This window comes from Petromyzon marinus, chromosome 9 (genome assembly GCF_048934315.1).
Source record: "Petromyzon marinus isolate PM22_M1 ecotype Great Lakes invasive population chromosome 9, UKy_Petmar_22M1.pri1.0, whole genome shotgun sequence".
Taxonomy (NCBI): domain Eukaryota; kingdom Metazoa; phylum Chordata; class Hyperoartia; order Petromyzontiformes; family Petromyzontidae; genus Petromyzon; species Petromyzon marinus.
Genome location: NC_133675.1, coordinates 11552999 through 11570588, shown reverse-complemented (window position 1 = coordinate 11570588; position 17590 = coordinate 11552999). Strand labels below are relative to the sequence as shown.

At 44.8% G+C, this 17590-nt stretch overlaps 1 protein-coding gene across 1 annotated transcript; it reads left to right on the top strand.

The window, feature by feature from the left end:
* The first annotated feature begins 689 nt into the window (after positions 1–689).
* On the top strand, positions 690–15619 carry ETF1 (eukaryotic translation termination factor 1). The gene is made up of 10 exons (XM_032950479.2): positions 690–1082; positions 6063–6238; positions 7744–7883; positions 8269–8407; positions 9637–9827; positions 11868–11997; positions 12563–12718; positions 13167–13240; positions 13534–13681; positions 14160–15619. Exons 1-10 carry the CDS (start codon positions 997–999, stop codon positions 14237–14239), a joined length of 1320 nt encoding a protein of 439 aa, XP_032806370.1. The 5' UTR covers positions 690–996; the 3' UTR covers positions 14240–15619.
* The last annotated feature ends 1971 nt before the right edge of the window (positions 15620–17590 follow it).

Sequence of the window (17590 nt, the reverse complement as noted above, 5' to 3'; positions counted from 1 at the left end):
GTCACGAAAGCTTCACATCTAGAGCTGTATAGCTCATCGGATTCCTCCTGCAGTATAAATACAGAATCTGCTTCTCGGTGGGTTGGTGGGTTGGGTAGCGGCGTGACGTCAACACGCACGAGCCCGTCTCGACGTTGTGGGACGCGGTGACGTCATCGCAGCGCACACGCACTTAGCCGCGCGCCAGCCAGCCAGGAATCCAGGCAGCAAACATTTTTTTGTTCTAATATAGTAAGAATTATGATACGTTAGTTCTACTTATTGTATGACATTCGCCGCAACGACGCTCGTGATGATTTTCAGAAGCGCTTTCCAATTGTATCCGAAAAAGTTAAAACGTAACGGACGTGACATCACCGCCCCCCCCCAAACCTCACGCCCACCGCTCCTCGTGCGATGACGTCACGCCGCAGAGCCTCGCCCACCGCAGTGACGCCCCGCGGGCTCCCCCACAGACGGCGGCGAAGTTGGGGGGGTGTGGGGGGGGTGTGGGGGGTGTTGGGGGGGGTGTGGGCGGGGTGAAGGGGAGAGAGGGGGGTGAGTGGGGTGTGTGAGTGGGGGGGTGAGTCGGGGGGGGGTGAGTGGGGGGTAGAGAGGGGGGGGGGAAGAGAGGGGGGGTAGTGAGGGGGGGTAGTGAGGGGGGAGGGTAGAGAGGAGGGAGGGCGGCAGTGACGTCACCGCCGCGCCGGACGTGACGCCACTCCCGGACGTGACGTTCGTCGCGCGCCACGCCAGGTTGCAACACATGTTCATCTAATCGCAGCAGCGCGCGGAGCGAGGCCCCGCGAGTGAGCGCAGCCGCCGCCGCCGCCTCTCCCTCCCTCCCTCCTCCTCCCTCCCCTAGCCGAGCGCGTCGAACTTCAGCCGCGTCCGCTGGGTCTTGCCTTCCGCGCAGGACAGCTGCCCCCGTCTCAGCCGCCGCCGCCGTCGTCCGTCTCCCCTCTTGGCCGTTGCCCTCCTCCCACTCCCTCCGCCTTCATTGTTTTAGGAGCGAACATGGCGGACGACCCGACGGCGGCCGACAGGAACGTGGAGATCTGGAAGATCAAGAAGCTCATCAAGAGCCTCGAGGCAGCGCGCGGGTGAGGCGGCGCGCGCTGGTGGCGGTGATGGCGGCATCGTCGGCAGTGGGGAAGGGAGGGCGGGGGGGGTAGCCCGGGTTGAGCTGGAAGCGGCGCGGAGGCCGAGGGGAGGGCAGCGGCGAGGCGGGCGAGTGACGCAGCCGAAAAACGAGGGGCTTCCTTTTCCGTTCCGTCGTCGTCTCGCCGCGTCTCGGCGCTGCGTCCCGCGGGTCTGTGTCCGTGGCGGGGCCCGCTGGCGCAGCGGTTCGCGCACTGCGCTACGAACCCGGCGACGCCGGTGTGATGGCCGGCCACGGCTGATGTCGGCGGCACGTGGTGTTTGAACCATCTCCTGGGCCCTCCCTCAGTGCGGTTGTGGCCTTAAAACGAGTACGTGATGCGGTGTATAATCTACGTTGGCATTTTGGATGAAGACAGGTCGCCAGGCCTACGTAGTGGGGTACTGGCCATGTCACCTATGTGCGCGGTGTCCTTGTTTATAGGCGTTCGCCATTGGTACGCGTGTCACACTGTGTATGTGCCGAGGTAAGGGGGGGGGTGGTGGAGATCGTCGTCTCTTTCCCCAGGCTGTTCGTGCTCACGAGGTTGTGTAATGGGCCGCGGTCCTGGTAAATGTCCGTGAGTTGCCGCCCACGCCAAGGGTGATTACTCTCTCTACCCCAATATGGATGGCTGTGGTGTGTACGGGCTCCCATGGTCAGTGATGGCGAGCAGACATGAGCCTTGGTCCCCATGGGTTCTCGCGACCCCTGGTGAAATTCTGTGGTGGCTCCGTTTGACCTTTTCGTGTTAAGTGCCTCGTGTGTTTTTTTAATGTCGCCGAGACTCGACTTGTTTTTTTTAATATAAATACCTCTACAATATTCAGTGTTCATTTTTGCTATCGGGCTTTTATGTGCGTCAGATAAGGTCATCCGAAATCGACGAGATTCATGAATTGCAAGCCCTCGGAGACCAATGGGACGTTAACCTTTTGAGAATGCACATGCAAATTTAGGATTTTGCGCCACTCGTATTACCACGTTTGCCATGAACTAGCCGTTGATGACAATTAGGCGTGCCGTGTGACTTGCGGTGGATTAAAATAGATTGTCAACGCAGCTTCATGCGTTTGGGCAATTGTCAGAATGTGTTCTTGACACACTAATCGCAAGCGTCAATCGACGGCCCCGCGCACCTGTTTTTGCGGCCCTGGCTCATGCAAGGCGTGTTATTGGGGCTCTGTTAGGGAACGAGGGTTCGTTGTTCGTCCCATTACCATGGCTCAATATCATCAACTCTGGGTAAAGAACGACAAACATGCGATGTTCTCGTGGTCAGTTCTCAGGTAGCGCACTGCGATATTGAACCAGGCTGCCACGGTTATCATCGGTAGTGAGTGGCGATTCCAGAACCTGGTACTTGCCATACCCTGCTCTGGACCATCAAAGTAAAATATAGTCAAACAACCCTCGCGATTGAAGCGGCGTGGGGAAGCCTCAATTCAGCATGGTGTGGTTGTCAAAGGGCCATACAAATGTTTGTATTCATAATGATAATGTATTTAATTTTAATATAATGTTTTAAGTCGCTTTCAACTGGGACATCTTTCAAGGCCGTGGATTTTGGCTTGTGAACGTGTTCTTGTGTACCGTAGTTAATGTCCCAAAAAATTCCTTATATCGATCAGGTCGTGTTTTCCAGATGGACACCCAATTGATAACTCGGACAACACGTACCCTTCTGCGTTGTAAAGCAGCTACGCGTTGTCTATCTTTTGAGTGTGTACCTCTCTTGCATATTAATTTGCACTTTTTCATTACAGCATCCAATTCCACTCCTATTTCCCTCCTATAAAATACATCATAGAAACCCTTCTCGCGCTCTGCAGATGTGCGTGTCAACCCCCCCCATGTATCACGTTCACACGCTTTATAAATCCAAGTGTTTTACGTACAGTATTATGGAGACTCGCCCTCAATCTCGGCTGCTTTCCGAACAGCAGTTATTGACAAGGGCAGCCGAGCTGTACGGCACCGTACGCGTGTCGAAACGGTACCGGGGCACCCAGCGCCTGTAGTCGAATTAACGCGACGCATGAATTCTGAACTTATTTACTAAAAATGAAGCAAGCATCGCCGAATATGTGGCGCGGATCATTCCCCCACAGGCGCAAGGAAAACACGGACGGCTTGTGCAACAGCACAAAACCTGCCTCCGGCTACCACCCACCCCCATGCTACTAACATGCTAATAAGGCCGCTTTTTAAAAAGTCGTTCACTATCTATCCACTGCTCGATGAAGGGCCATTGTGCCAGTGCCAACATTGCTATGCAGCAGCAATCCTCCCCTCCCTCGGCTCTGCTCAAATGTCTATTTTCCTTCTGTGCGTGTGCTCTCGGTCTAGGCTGTTCGATTTTGCCATATGTTGCCGAATAAGGCATTTTTGGGCTTTCATTTCAGGAAATGGCTATACCTTATTTTTGTGTCTGTATAGTCTGCACTCGTACAGAGTACATCTTGGGCACCCATTTATTGCAAATGTTTTTTTCATTCTCTATTACTTGATTGGCAAAGCAAGTAAAAATTAGTTCATGATTTGTATCGTGACCACACCCACAGATTTCAGTTGCGAACGAGGCTTGTAACAATTTGTTCACGCAGCAGTTTTGGTTTGGCGTATTAAAACAAACATTTGCCTGGTACGCTTTTTGAATAACGTTTGCACAATAAGCAACACTGCAGTAGATTTCGGCAGTGAGCGTCGTGACACTGACCCGTGGCTCTCCCGGGTTTGCCAAGTACAGCACGACGCTATTAAATATGGTACTTGGTTGCTTATTACATAAAACTGGGAATTTACAGCGGTCCGTTTCATAAATGTGGGTGGGACCCGTTAATTTGATCCTGAAATGCCACCTCTCGCTTCAATTGCTGCTAGGGTCATCCTGCTGTTTGTTTTTAATAAACTCTGACTAAATCAGCGTACTGTATTTGATTTTAAAGAATATATATTTAAATATAATGCAGTTTCAATTGCTTTGAACTAGCTTTTTTCGTCGAGTGGCATACTGTGATGGTCTTATGTACACCACACACCGTTTTCACACTGCATTAGCTGGTATGTTACAGGTCTATTCGTACAGGCAGCATTGGTCTAGAATGAGTCAACTAGTTGAAATTACGTTTAAAGCTTTTTCTTAAGTCTGGGCATAGTAGATTTTGTAATATGTACATTGTCTTAATAGTAACTTATCAAATGCCATGGTTATTTTTGTCTTCGTAATTATATAATGCTCTATATAAATACACTTTGTATGCAGTGGCATGAGAGAAAAGGCTGACGAAGGCAGCTACTGACATGGTTTTCTGACGCCAACATTTTTAATTGGCGGGGGGGGGGGCGGGGGGGGATTTAAATACGCTGCCCTAATTTGCTTGTCCTAAACTGGACACATAATTTTTCTTGTGCACGTGTGAGGTGAATTTTCGTCTTCATTTGCCCCAACACAGCAGTCGTGTGGCAAAAACCGTGTGACTGCTTTTTTTTAAAGCTAGCCGGATCTCGCTGCATCTGGATCTTTTCTCAGCTAATTAGCAATGCAGTGCTGAGTGTGTGATAGGCTACCAAGGTGGATGCATTCATTATTTTTGTTTTCAGCCAATCTCAGGTGAAGCATCTGATGAATACATCTGCTTTGGTAATTTACTTTTTGTATTGACAAGTTAAGATGATGGTTTATTTGTTTTTACAAACACTGCTTGGGTTTTGAAATGTAGTTATTCCCGGGTAATGGAATGTATAACTACTGCATTTTCAGTTAAAATGTGTACTTGTGTGGAAATGTTGTATAATAGATTATGACAATGTATTATTAGTCCTATGCTCAATTAACTGAAACACACTGAACAATAACTCTCAAATTAAAATGAATAAAAATGTGTCAGCGTTACATCCCAAAGTATTCGCCATTAGCCCATATCTAAATGAGACACAGTGGGTGGCAGACAACGCTGCACACGCTTAATGGTCGCTACGAGGCAGAATTGCATCTTGCGGATTTGCAAGGCAGCGGGAATGCTCGAGACACGAGTCCAATTTGGACACAGGGCAAAGTATTGGGGCACTACTGGCTCGAGCCCAGTGCCAGTACAATCCCACAACAAAAAACCCTCCTTCCTTGAGGCTGTCGCACATAATGCTCAGTTTGTGCTGGTAGGTTGCTGTGCAGTTGATGGTGACGTTGGAGAAATTATGCCCTGCCTGTATACTGATGAAAATAGTAATTTTCCAAGACCGTGCAGAACAAAACACAGCACTTGCACAGAAATGTTCAGGAATTATTATGCATGTGACGTCTTAACGTGCTAAACATACCAAATGTGTATCCTACAAATTGACGTGCGCTTTCGCTGGTCCGCAAACAACCCAATGTTTACAAGGTTGCCTTAAAAAACAGATGGTGTGAAAGTAATGGTTTAAGATGCTATATAATAATTTACACTGCCATGGTTCATGTTGTAAGGGATGGTGGGGGTTTCATGGAGGCGGTGCATTAGAGTACTCTGCATTTATTCTGCTCCTGTCTGCAAACTTGGGATTTTTTCAGTGCAGCTAGTTTTCAGGCCATATGTGCAACGTTTAGGTGGAGAAAATTTAACAAGGTCACAGTTTTCTTGTGGAATGTATGTGTGCATTTTCAAGCACTGCATTTAATTGCCGCTGGACACACATGAACACCACCTTGGTGAAACAGATGATTGATGACAAAGCAGTGATGGACTCTCAGCCAATTGATAGAACGCCCCCAAGGGAGTAAAACTAAAAAAAATATTGAGTGATAAAATAACAAATGGAGTGCAGCTAATCAGGACTGCAGGCTTTGACACCACAATTGTTTGAAACCTTTGTTTTCAAGCGCATATAAAATGGCTGATCTTAATTGCCAATTTGTGGCCTGTGATGGTTGTTATTCTTCGTTTTTTTGTGTGATCCCTAGGAATGGCACCAGCATGATCTCACTGATCATCCCGCCCAAGGACCAGATCTCGCGCGTGTCCAAGATGCTTGCAGACGAATTTGGCACAGCCTCCAACATCAAGTCGCGCGTCAACAGGCTGTCCGTGCTCGGAGCCATCACGTCTGTACAGCAGAGGCTCAAGCTCTACAACAAAGGTGACAGCGGCGTTGCTGTGGTCTCTGGGGTTCTCTCGCTTCTAACCGCTGGCACCACTCCCTCCAGGGCTACCTGTGTGTAATCATACTTATACCATGTCCACGGCAATTACGTGTCCTTGCTGAGTGAAGGAAAATTCCTGAAACTTCCCATTAGTTAATATACCCAAGGGTGTCTGCTTATGCTTCGCCTGTGGTGGCAGATTCTTTTGGGGGTTTAGATAAGCTGTTAGCATGGCATTGGGATATTGGTGTGTTTGTACATGGAGTACTTGCCTGTGTCAAATTGCCAGAAATACACCCAATCTCTTCACATTTTGAAAGATAGGCAGGGGTAGGCTTTGATGTATAAATTATGTTCTAGGCAGTACAGCAGTTTATATTTTTGTACTGTACTTCTATGGTCACATCTAGCCCCCCCCCCACCCCCATTTCACCACCCTGCACTGACCAACGTGGTGAAGTATAGCCCTATTACCCCCATCACACGGCATGGGCCCTACAAGCCCACCAGCACTGCATGGGGAGGCCCTTATCCAGCAGTGGATTAACAAAAGGGCTGTACATGTACACATACGTAGATGGAGTGGTGGTGATGTGCCCACATGCCTGTCACGCATGGCGGTGTGCATTCAGAAAGTGTGTGCACCGTGCACTGATGCCTCAATTACTGATGACTTTAAGCCGCGCGTGTGCCTCTCTGATGCCCCACAGCAATAAATCTGGCAGCATGGTAGGGAAGGAGATTTCCAGCCACTAGACACACATTTTATTTCCCTCTGGCTCTTGAGACTTTGCAAAACAAGTGTAAAATGGTTTAAGGCTGTATGTTGATGTTAAATGTATTTTTCCATGTAATTGCTCACCTTTAGCATAAAGTTGGTGGTCCGTTCAGGAGACCACACGGTATTTTTAGTTTCAGCTTAAGACTGAAAGTTGATTTTTCTTTTTTGAAAAATATCAGCTCCTGGCTGAGCCTTTATTTTCAATAATTCAGTTCCATTGTTTTACTCGGCACTTCATCCTCGTCCCCTGTTAACACAGGCACTTTTCTCCATCTCCTATTTGATTAAAGGTTATCTCCTTCAATAGTGCTGCTTATGTTTCATTATATCCATGCCATTTTAGATTCCACTGCAGTTTTGTTTAACTTAAAAATGCCGATATAACAACAGTGACACTTGATGGGTTGTGCTGTTGTGGTGCGTTTCAGTTTGTGATTGCAAGATGTGTAAAAGCTTCAGATCCATTTATACATTATGCTTATGTATATTACATATATATGCTGGAGGTATTCTGTTGTAATTAGCAAAGGAAGCCATGCTGTGAGACAGGCTGCTTGTAATGTTCAATCAGGCCAGATATTTTAATTATGGGTTTTTTGTGGCATTTACATGGTCCTTGCTCAGAATATTTCTGATCAACATGCAGTCAATGTCCTGTAGCTTCCTTACCACACCTGATATGAGAGGTATATCCCTTGATCCGTGTTTCCCTATCGACAGTCCCTCCCAATGGATTGGTGGTTTACTGTGGCACGATCGTCACAGAGGAGGGTAAAGAGAAGAAAGTCAACATCGATTTCGAGCCTTTCAAGCCCATCAACACTTCGCTTTACTTGTGCGATAACAAGTTCCACACAGAGGTGCGTGAGTGTGGCTGCTGTTGCTATGTTATTGAATGTAATGGTGTGAGTTGGGAGTCTTTAGATTCTATCTATCTTGGACGTGCATTTCAAAAGCCTTCATTATAGAGGTACAAAATGTTTTCATTGCGCTTTTGTATTCAACTTGCAGAAAAAAATAAATTTAGTTTTTTTTTGTATTGAGTGAAATAGGTAATGAGAAGAAATAAAACCCAGCTTAATTCTGTAAACCCGAAATAAAATAGAATTTGTTTAACTCTTGCGTTTACTTTGTACGTCCTGTGTTTTCCCAAAGGTTTGCAGGAGGGCCACCACCGTGTGTGTTGGAATTATGCCGTTTGGACCCGAAGGTGGATAAAATGCCATGCCGTGTGTCTCTATGCAGGCTCTGACGGCGCTGCTTTCAGACGACAGCAAGTTTGGCTTCATCGTGATGGATGGAAATGGCGCGCTCTTTGGCACGCTGCAGGGCAACACTCGAGAGGTCTTGCACAAGTTTACTGTGGACCTCCCCAAAAAGCACGGTCAGTCTTTTACGAACACACTGCTAGGTGCTACCCAGTTGGCTTTTAAAAATAGCCTTTTTTGTGATTGTGTTAAAAAAGGCATCGCCTGATAAAGTTGAGTTGTGTGCAGGGTAGTTTTGCATTTGCACCGTAATCTGGATTAATGCACTTGTACTGCAGCTTGCTTAATGAAACCAATTTGCATCGAGGATATAAGCAGCTTGCCTATGATCCAGTTGGATTGTCCACATCTGGTCTGTTTATTTTTTTACACGAGTGAAACTTTATCCATTTAAAACCAATCACATCCACTTAAAAAGAGCAGATAGCACGTGTTTACATGATTGTGTGTTTGCACACCTGTAAGAAACTCCCTCATTCCTTAGTGAGCTGAACCAAGCTTTGATTTGGTCAAGCCGTTAAATGTCAGCATTTCCACTCATGTCCTCAGAGGTCACAACATGAATACGCAATGTGTATTGAGAAGCTGATTATTTTGCATGCAACCATATGGAAACCATTGTAGAAAACATGACTTTTGCTGAAATTTTGTGCTTGGCCTTTGTCATTTCACTGGTCAGTTGTGCAAACGTAACAGCAGGTTTGAAAATGAATAATTTGAAAGCTTTGCTGTTACCTTTTTTCCGAACCATACTTTTGATTTACAACAAATCTCTAACAGGTCCCTAAAATATTATTTTGGTCTTTCGGTAAATCCGCGCAGATAGCAGCTCTCTCGTTATACTTTTTCACCTGAAGACGATTGCGTGTTACGATCGAAACGTCGTGATAATTTTATTATTTTTCTATCTACATGGCTTTACCATAAGACCCAAAGAATATGAATTCCTGTAGTCACGAAAGCTTTAAGTCAAGAATTTAGGTCCCTGAAATTTATGGGGTTATAATCAGACTTCATCTTCAAATGTAATCGCTTTCAGGCCACCTCAACCGCATATGCTGGCACATGCATCAGCTTGAGTCACAAATAAAAAGTGTCTTGCACTGTTCTATTTTGGATTGAGTAAATAATAAAATCATCCACGTTTGTTCCCGAGAAATTCTACCTCAATCTCTTGTGAACAGCTTTTCTTACCCTATGACTGCTCATTTTATTTGCGTGGGCAGCTGTGTTTGTCACAGTCATGTCCTCCACCGCTCGTGGTTGTTACCAGCAAGGTCACCTCGCTCGCGCTTGCTTCATGTGACCTGCTTACCGAATCTTTCTCTCTCTCTGTCTCTCGTAGGACGTGGAGGTCAGTCAGCGCTGCGTTTTGCGCGGCTTCGCATGGAGAAGCGGCACAACTACGTGCGAAAGGTGGCAGAGACAGCCGTGCAGCTCTTCATCTCCAACGACAAGCCCAACGTAGTGGGCCTCATCCTGGCAGGGTCAGCTGATTTCAAGACGGAGCTCAGCCAGTCCGATATGTTTGACCCGGTGGGTTTTTTGTTGTTGATCCAGTCTGGGTTGTTACTGACCGATTTCATATTTGTCATCTCTAGTGGTCTTTTCTGCTACTTAGTATGACATCCCCCCCCCCTCTCCTCCTGACGTTGATTCCACCATCAGTATATGTTAGTGCAGCAGCCGCAGTTTATTTGCTCCCCATAATTTTGCTGCCTGCCAATATGGTGTTGTGTTTTTTTATTCGTTTATTTAATCAATTAACAGTCTGCTCAAAGCCTAAATCTTGGAAAATAGTAGTCAGTTGTTTGAAACGGTGATTTTTCACTCGCAACCATTTTTTTGACAACGCAACCTCCGATCTGCCTCAAGCTAGCCTCGTTGTCAAGCATGTCTCTGGAAACAGACAAGGCCAACATCGCTTCTGCTGCAACTTCCAGTCGTCTGGAATTCACTGCCTTTCTCAAGGCGCCGCACGTCAGCATCAGTGTTGGCCTTTTGTCAGGATCCTAAGACGTTTTTTTGTTCTTTCGAGCTGCTGTTTAATTCCTGCCTGTTAAAATTTGTATTGGTGAATGGGATGATGGTAATAAAGAGAATGGGGGAGGATTCGACAAGGTTGTTTTAGGACAAGTAATAATTTAAAACTTGCAATGCGCACAGGAATCTCTCGCTCTTGAAGAGATGACTTGAGAGGTGCAAGGAATCGTAGACGACTGGGAAATGGCAGTCACGTGGTGCGCCGGCACCAAGTTCCCACAAATCTCTGTGATCCTCTCCATAATAAGGTGTTATCGGCCAATTAATTAGTGTTTACATGAACTGTGTGGGTGGGATAAAAGACACGGAATAGAATGGTGACAAATTGGGGTCATGATTTGGACTTGAATTGCAGAAGTGTCTCGGCAGTGTGGACGACCAACAGGAGGGAATTCCAGACTACAGGGACACCAGTGGGGCAACCGATCACTGAGCAGAGATTGAATGAGGTCTCTTGCATAAGATCGTGGTTACTGTGGTAGAGCTAATGGGGGAGAACAGTCGAGCTAGTGTCATGAATTAGGCAAACTCGGAATTTTAAATAATTACCTTAACGTGAATGGGTGTGATTTTAATTGGTTTAGATATTATGCCACTTGATAATTATATTAATAATTACACAAATCTTTAAAGTGTCTGAAAGTACTTTAGTCGTGTAACTGAACAGAGTGAGATGTTAAAGAAGATCTAAGTGAGGATGAGTCCATGGAGGAACTTAATGGTGGTGAGGATGATATTGCATTTGATTGGGTTAATTTGGCTAGAAAATGAGTCTGTGTATTGAAGTGATATGTTATCGTTGCCCATTTGCGTGTATGGACTTCCGAGTTGGGTGTATGGAGTCTTATCGTGGCATTCTGCATCGGCAATTTGGAGGCGGAGGATTTGGGGAGCCCATTTTGTAATGGAGTGACAGTCAAGGCAGGAGGTGATGAAGACAATGATATGGGTCTTGGCTGTAGTTAGGGAATAGAAGTGGCAGATGTGGGAAATCTTGTACAAGTGAGGGATAAAGATATTCTTTCCAAGTTGAACCGTTATGGTGAGAAAGCTGAGTTATTAACTGAGGATAATGTCAATGTTTTCGATGATGTGAGATGATTGGGGAAGGAGAGTTATAGACCCAGGATAATGCTGAGATTATTGACAATGGCAAGCTTTTGTTGATCCCAAAGAGGAGTACATGATGGGTTCTTTGTTGAGGCAATTTTTTTGCAAATTTGGCAAACTTCTGTTTTGGGTGTATTTAACTTCATGAATTTAGAGAGTCCATGATGAGACTGTATCAAGACAAGGTGTGACAGCAGATGGTGAGGAGGAGTGGTGTCTTAAGTGGATATGTACAGCTGTTTCATCAGCATAGATATACAAAAATATACAATGACACTGGAGTTCTTTGTAGTTGCTCTTTGTAGCTATTTTTCGCAAAAGCAATTTATATTTTTTACGCTTTGACATTTTTTATTGGTTTTCCCCAAAAAATGTACACTGCCATATTCAATTTATTTAATGTATTTGTATATGATTTACTAGAGGTTGCAGTCAAAGGTGCTGAAAATTGTGGACATATCGTATGGAGGGGAAAATGGCTTCAACCAGGCCATAGAGCTGTCTCAGGAGGTGCTCACAAGTGTCAAATTCATCCAAGAGAAGAAGCTCATTGGTAAGTGATTGAATTAAATACACAGGTTTTCCACATATGCATGTCAGTTGGTTAATGGTTGAATGCGGTTAATAAAACTGTTAGATTGTTGGGAAAAACAATATTGAGTATTCAAAATATTCTTATCGTGCGCATGAGGTTTTGGTGATTGGTTGTTACTCATTGTTGACAAACTGCACACTCGTTTTCAAATAGAATTGAATCTTATTAGAAAATGCATCATTGTTTAATAGTGATTTAAAAAAATATATTTCACTTCTAGCAGCTTAGCTGATGGGCTCTGCCTCTAGTTAGTGTTAAGGGGTGCCCACAACTTGCATTTGCAACGTTATAGTAAAAAAAAAATATTCCATTTGATTGGAAGCCAGGGGTATATATACTTTCAGGCAACGTTTAGACTCATCACTGCCCTAAAATTGTGGTATAGTTTCATAACATTTTCAGTCCTTGCACTTGTTACATAACATTTTAGTTTTGCATTTACTTAATAAAGGTGGAGACAAAACCTCTGCTGCATCGATCCCATGTGGCCCGTGTGATGTTGAATCATGCCATGCCCACTCAGGCAAGTACTTCGAGGAGATCAGCCAGGACACGGGAAAGTACTGCTTTGGGGTGGATGACACGCTGAGGGCACTGGAGATGGGCGCGGTGGAGATCCTCATCGTATGGGAGAATCTGGAGATTACGCGATACGTCCTGAGGTGCAACCCAGCTGAAGGTTAGCAGCACATGGAAATAAAAATGAAACAAACCTTGTGTGGGTTGACAAGCGTCTTATGATCCAACGCTTTGGGCTGGGTTAGTAGGTTGCGTTATACCCACCTGGGTCAGCGGATGTGAACTATACAAACAATGTTGTAGTATGTTGGTGATGCGTTATTTTTGCATGTGGGTTTTCACCATTTACAAATGCATGTTGTATAATGACGTCTATATTTAGCGTTTCACACTTAGTCGGTTTTGTTTAAAAAAAAAGGTTCGTGATAAACCATCGATGCCAATTGAAAGCAAACGGTGCTCATAATCCTTTTTGAAATGGGAATGGATTCTCATTCTTGCAAAAGCACATGGTTAAACTTTGAATTGCTAACTCAACTTCACACAGATTTTGAAATATGTTCAGTTTTGGTCATGTGAAATTTAAATTCTTGACATGTTTATAACAGCTGAAGACCCGGAGAAGGTTTTGTATTTAACGCCAGAGCAAGAAAAGGACAAGTCACACTTCATTGACAAAGAGGTTTGTAATTTTAACATTTGCAACCTTGGTGTACCACACTACAATTATTTACATCAACCAGGAATAACTGAACAGCAGTGGATGAATATCAGAGCAGAACTGCAAATCTTTAAATTTACATGAGTTAAAATACCATATTTGACTTCCAGATATTTTGTGTTCAAGCGAGAACAGCCTTTGTTCTCCGTTTGACATTTAAAACAGTGTCTATTGTGGTTGAAGGGAAATGTATAGGACAAAGTGTAGAGAATAAGCTGCTGTGTCTTGCTTGTTGGTACATTATTTTTTAACAGACGGGGGTGGAGCATGAGATGGTTGAGAATATGCCACTGCTGGAGTGGTTTGCCAACAACTACAAGAAGTTTGGAGCCACGCTGGAAATCATCACGGACAAGTCCCAGGAAGGCTCCCAGTTTGTCAGGGGCTTTGGAGGCATTGGAGGTGATGAAAAATGTGACAATATTCTTGATTACATTATTTCCCATCGTTTTAGAAATACATACGAGTTTGTAAACAATTTAAATTTGTTCCCGTTTGAAATTTGGTGTTTTCCCTATTTTAATTTATGCATATACAGTACCTCTTAATTATTGATTATATCTGGGCTATGGGTTAACCGTGCTTGCAAAAATTAGTTTTTACTTGCTCACTGGTTTATTACACATGTGGCCATATTGGCAAGTAATCCGATTATTTTAAGAAACAATAAAACAGACAATCTACGTATTAAACTCATTCTACTGAGGAAAATACATGTTTTAGAGCTTAATTAAAATCTTTTTAATTATCTGTTTTAGTTTTATCCCAGCCCACCGCTCCCTTCTATTACCCAGGATATGTTTGAGAATTGACTGAGCCAAATGTGACATTTGGGAATATCTGAATCCTAGTTAATGGATATTGCTGTGTTTTCTGCCAGGCATCCTGCGATACCGGGTTGACTTCCAGGGGATGGACTTCCAGGGTGACGACGAGGAGTTCAATCTGGACGACTACTGAGGGACGGGCTCGGCGCCTCCGGCTTCAATCACGTGCCTAGAGTACACACGGCCACCGCGGGGGCAATTGGGAGAAAACCAACAACCAACCCGCCCAGCCCTGCCTTCTGAAAAATAATTAAATAAATAGCCCCGCCGGATATAAGTCAGGCCTGAACCTTGACTTGACAAAAGGAAAAAAAAGACTGCTTGTTCATATTGTCCCACGACCTTATTGTTGGTTGCACATATCCAGCGGGCACCCTGTTAATAAAACTTAGTCTGTGTAACTACTTTGTTTCCCTTTCACCTGCGGTTCGTCTCCATTTCAGCCAAATTGCAAGTTGCCAACAAAAGCCTGGCCTCCTTGCAAAGGTTTTGGTCATTGTCCTTCTTTGCATCCAAACTCTTCCAATGACATTCTTAAGTAGTGTTGGTTTGCCTAGACTGAGCACTTCTCGTGGTTTCTTATATGCACATTGACTGCCAACCAATTTATACGTGTCCCTTTGGGGTAAGCGCATGTTTTGTGTGCGCGGCTATGAAACCACTGGGACTATTGGTCCACATGGGCCACATTTGGCAGTTGCTGCTTTTGCGTAGGATGCACCGACCCTGTGTCGTTACACAGACTAACAGGAGCTTCACGAATGCTGAGGATATCCCTTTTTTTTAACGAACCACAAATGAACTAAATCACACCAATCTGCACCACAGAACGGAGCCAGAATGAAGATGTCTGCATCCATGGCCCAATATTTTTCGGAATGGAGAACTGATGCCAGAAGGACTAAAAAAGGAGCTTTGCCTGCAATCAAGAAGGCAGTTGTTGTTTGCACAGTGTTATTGGTGCATTGTTGATGTGTGTGAATTGCTGTTGCATTGTAAACATTTATGAGCAGAGTATTCCAAAATCTACAACATGGAAGTAGGATATTTTCATTTTTTTTATGCAGTGAGGTAAGGGACCATCTTGCAGTTTTATTAATTCCCTTAATTGACGGTAGACTACCTACAATTTGTGCAGTCCCCATTCTGTTGCCAATCCCGAAAAAAAACTACAAGATGGTCCACAATAATTGCGCATATTTATTTGGAGTTTGAGGGGCCACTGTAGCTGCGTGCTTAATTCTATAGCACAGCTGTCTTGAAGCAAAACGGTGACTACACATTAGTTGTTTTTTCTCGCGAATTTTAAGTTCGGCTTTTTAAAGCTGCCCAAGGCAGGGCTGGCAACACTGTCCGGTGGTCTGTGAACTCGTTGTACAATGAATACCAGGGTTCTGCCATTGTATTTCATTGAACGTACAAAGAAATCCTGGTGTTATTACCCAACGAGAAATTGAAAGATTGAGGTCTTCCTCATTTTTCAGAGTAAATAAAAAAAGATTTAAATATTGCACTTTTAAGCGTTTTTTGTGAAGTTTGAAGATGACGAATTTTCTTGACTGACAATTCATGCAAGGGTAATTTGACGCTTGAAACAAACTGAACTCGTCCAATGTTTGAAAATACACTGATACAATTCACTTGCATTTGACATAGGTTTTGTATGTCTTCCAATCACATTTTGAAAATACAGCATGTGGTGTTGAATGCAAAACACTTCAACTTGCATAAATGTGTTACGGTTTTCCATTGGCAAATCATGTAACTTATAATTGATACATTGAATAACATTTCCAATAATCATTACGTTTTTTAAACCTAAGAATCTGGATTTATACTCGAGCAACCTGAGTTGGAAAGCTCTTCCACATGTCCAGTAGGGGCGGGTCACAGAGTTTCGACAAAAATGCGTTAAAAGTGTAAAAAAGGTAAGCAAATCAATAAACGGTCCGCATTCATTGACTCGGCACAGTTCAACTTTGCCACATCTGTAATTGATGCCCACTACCACCACTGCTGCTGGCACCCCCCTCCCCCATCTTTCACAACTGGCACCACTGCCAATTCACGCGATGTGGTTTAGAGGAATGGACGAAGCCTAAAAAGGAAAGGACGGCCTAAAGACAAGGGGACAGGGGAAAAAAAATCTGCATACAGAAGTTTTTCAACCATAAACTTGTAAATGAAAATGAAAGCGATTAATCGCGTAAGTATAACAGACGAGAGGACGTTACACCAGTGGAACAGGACTCCTCTACTTACGAACTTTGGACTTGGGAAGATCGGAACAAACCTGTTCGTACGTCCAGTTGAATGTTCGGATCGAGAGTAAGTTGAACCACCGCGCAATAGATGGCGGCGGTGGCATCTACATCTACAGAACCTGAAGATCCAGTGGCATCTGCATCTACAGAACCTGAAGATCCAGTGGCATCTACAGAACGTGAAGATCCAGTGGCATCTACAGAACGTGAAGAACCAGTGGCATCTACAGAACCTGAAGATCCAGTGGCATCTACAGAACGTGAAGAACCAGTGGCATCTACATCTGCAGAACGTGAAGAACCAGTGCCATCTGCAGAACCTGAAGATCCAGTGGCATCTACAGAACCTGAAGATCCAGTGGCATCTACAGCTACAGAACGTGAAGATCCAGTGGCATCTACATCTGCAGAACATGAAGAACCAGTGGCATCTACATCTGCAGAACGTGAAGAACCAGTGGCATCTACATCTGCAGAACGTGAACCAGTGGCAGCTACATCTACAGAACTTGAAGAACCAGTGGCATCTACATCTGCAGAACATGAAGAACCAGTGGCATCTACGTCAATACAGAACGTGAAGAACCAGTGGCATCGACATCTGCAGAACGTGAAGAACCAGTGGTAGCTACATCTGCAGAATATGTTTCAGTTTCAGTTTATTTATTTTGGTATAGCCCTGTGAGCCATTCGGCTCTTGAATCGTGTGCAACTACAACAAACAAAAAACACGAACAAGAAAAACATCTTAAAGTGACTGTGTGTGACTGTGCAAACAGAAAATCCATGGAAAAAACAGCTAAATATTCCTGAAAAAAGCACCGTACACCAACGCTGTGTGCAAAAAATGCCAGTGGGATGCAAGTCAAACAACAACAACCACAAGAGCGTGGTTAGGACGTGTATTGTGTAGCTTGGGCTGCCACATGTCAACCAGTGCCATCTACGTCTACAGGAGATTATACAACGATTAAAGCCATTCCCCGTGTTCAGTGTACACGCCGTACACCACGTTAAGAACAAATCGACGCACGACCGGACCTCTGGAACCGAACTCGTTCGAACGTAGAGGAGTCCCTGTATTATCCGACGTGCGTGGTGACGTCGGCGCGCGCGTGGTTACTGTCACGCGCGAGCGGTGACGTCGGCCCCGCGCGTGGTACTGTCACGCGCGCGGTGACGTCGGCCCGCGCGTAGTGACGTCGGCCCGCGCGTAGTGA

Coding starts and splice junctions, on each gene's coding strand:
- ETF1 (XM_032950479.2), top strand. CDS start 997: ATGGCGGACGACCCGACGGCGGCCGACAGGAACGTGGAGATCTGGAAG. Junction 6,239..7,743: donor GCTCAAGCTCTACAACAAAG/GTGACAGCGGCG, acceptor CCCTATCGACAG/TCCCTCCCAATGGATTGGTG. Junction 12,719..13,166: donor GAGGTGCAACCCAGCTGAAG/GTTAGCAGCACA, acceptor TGTTTATAACAG/CTGAAGACCCGGAGAAGGTT.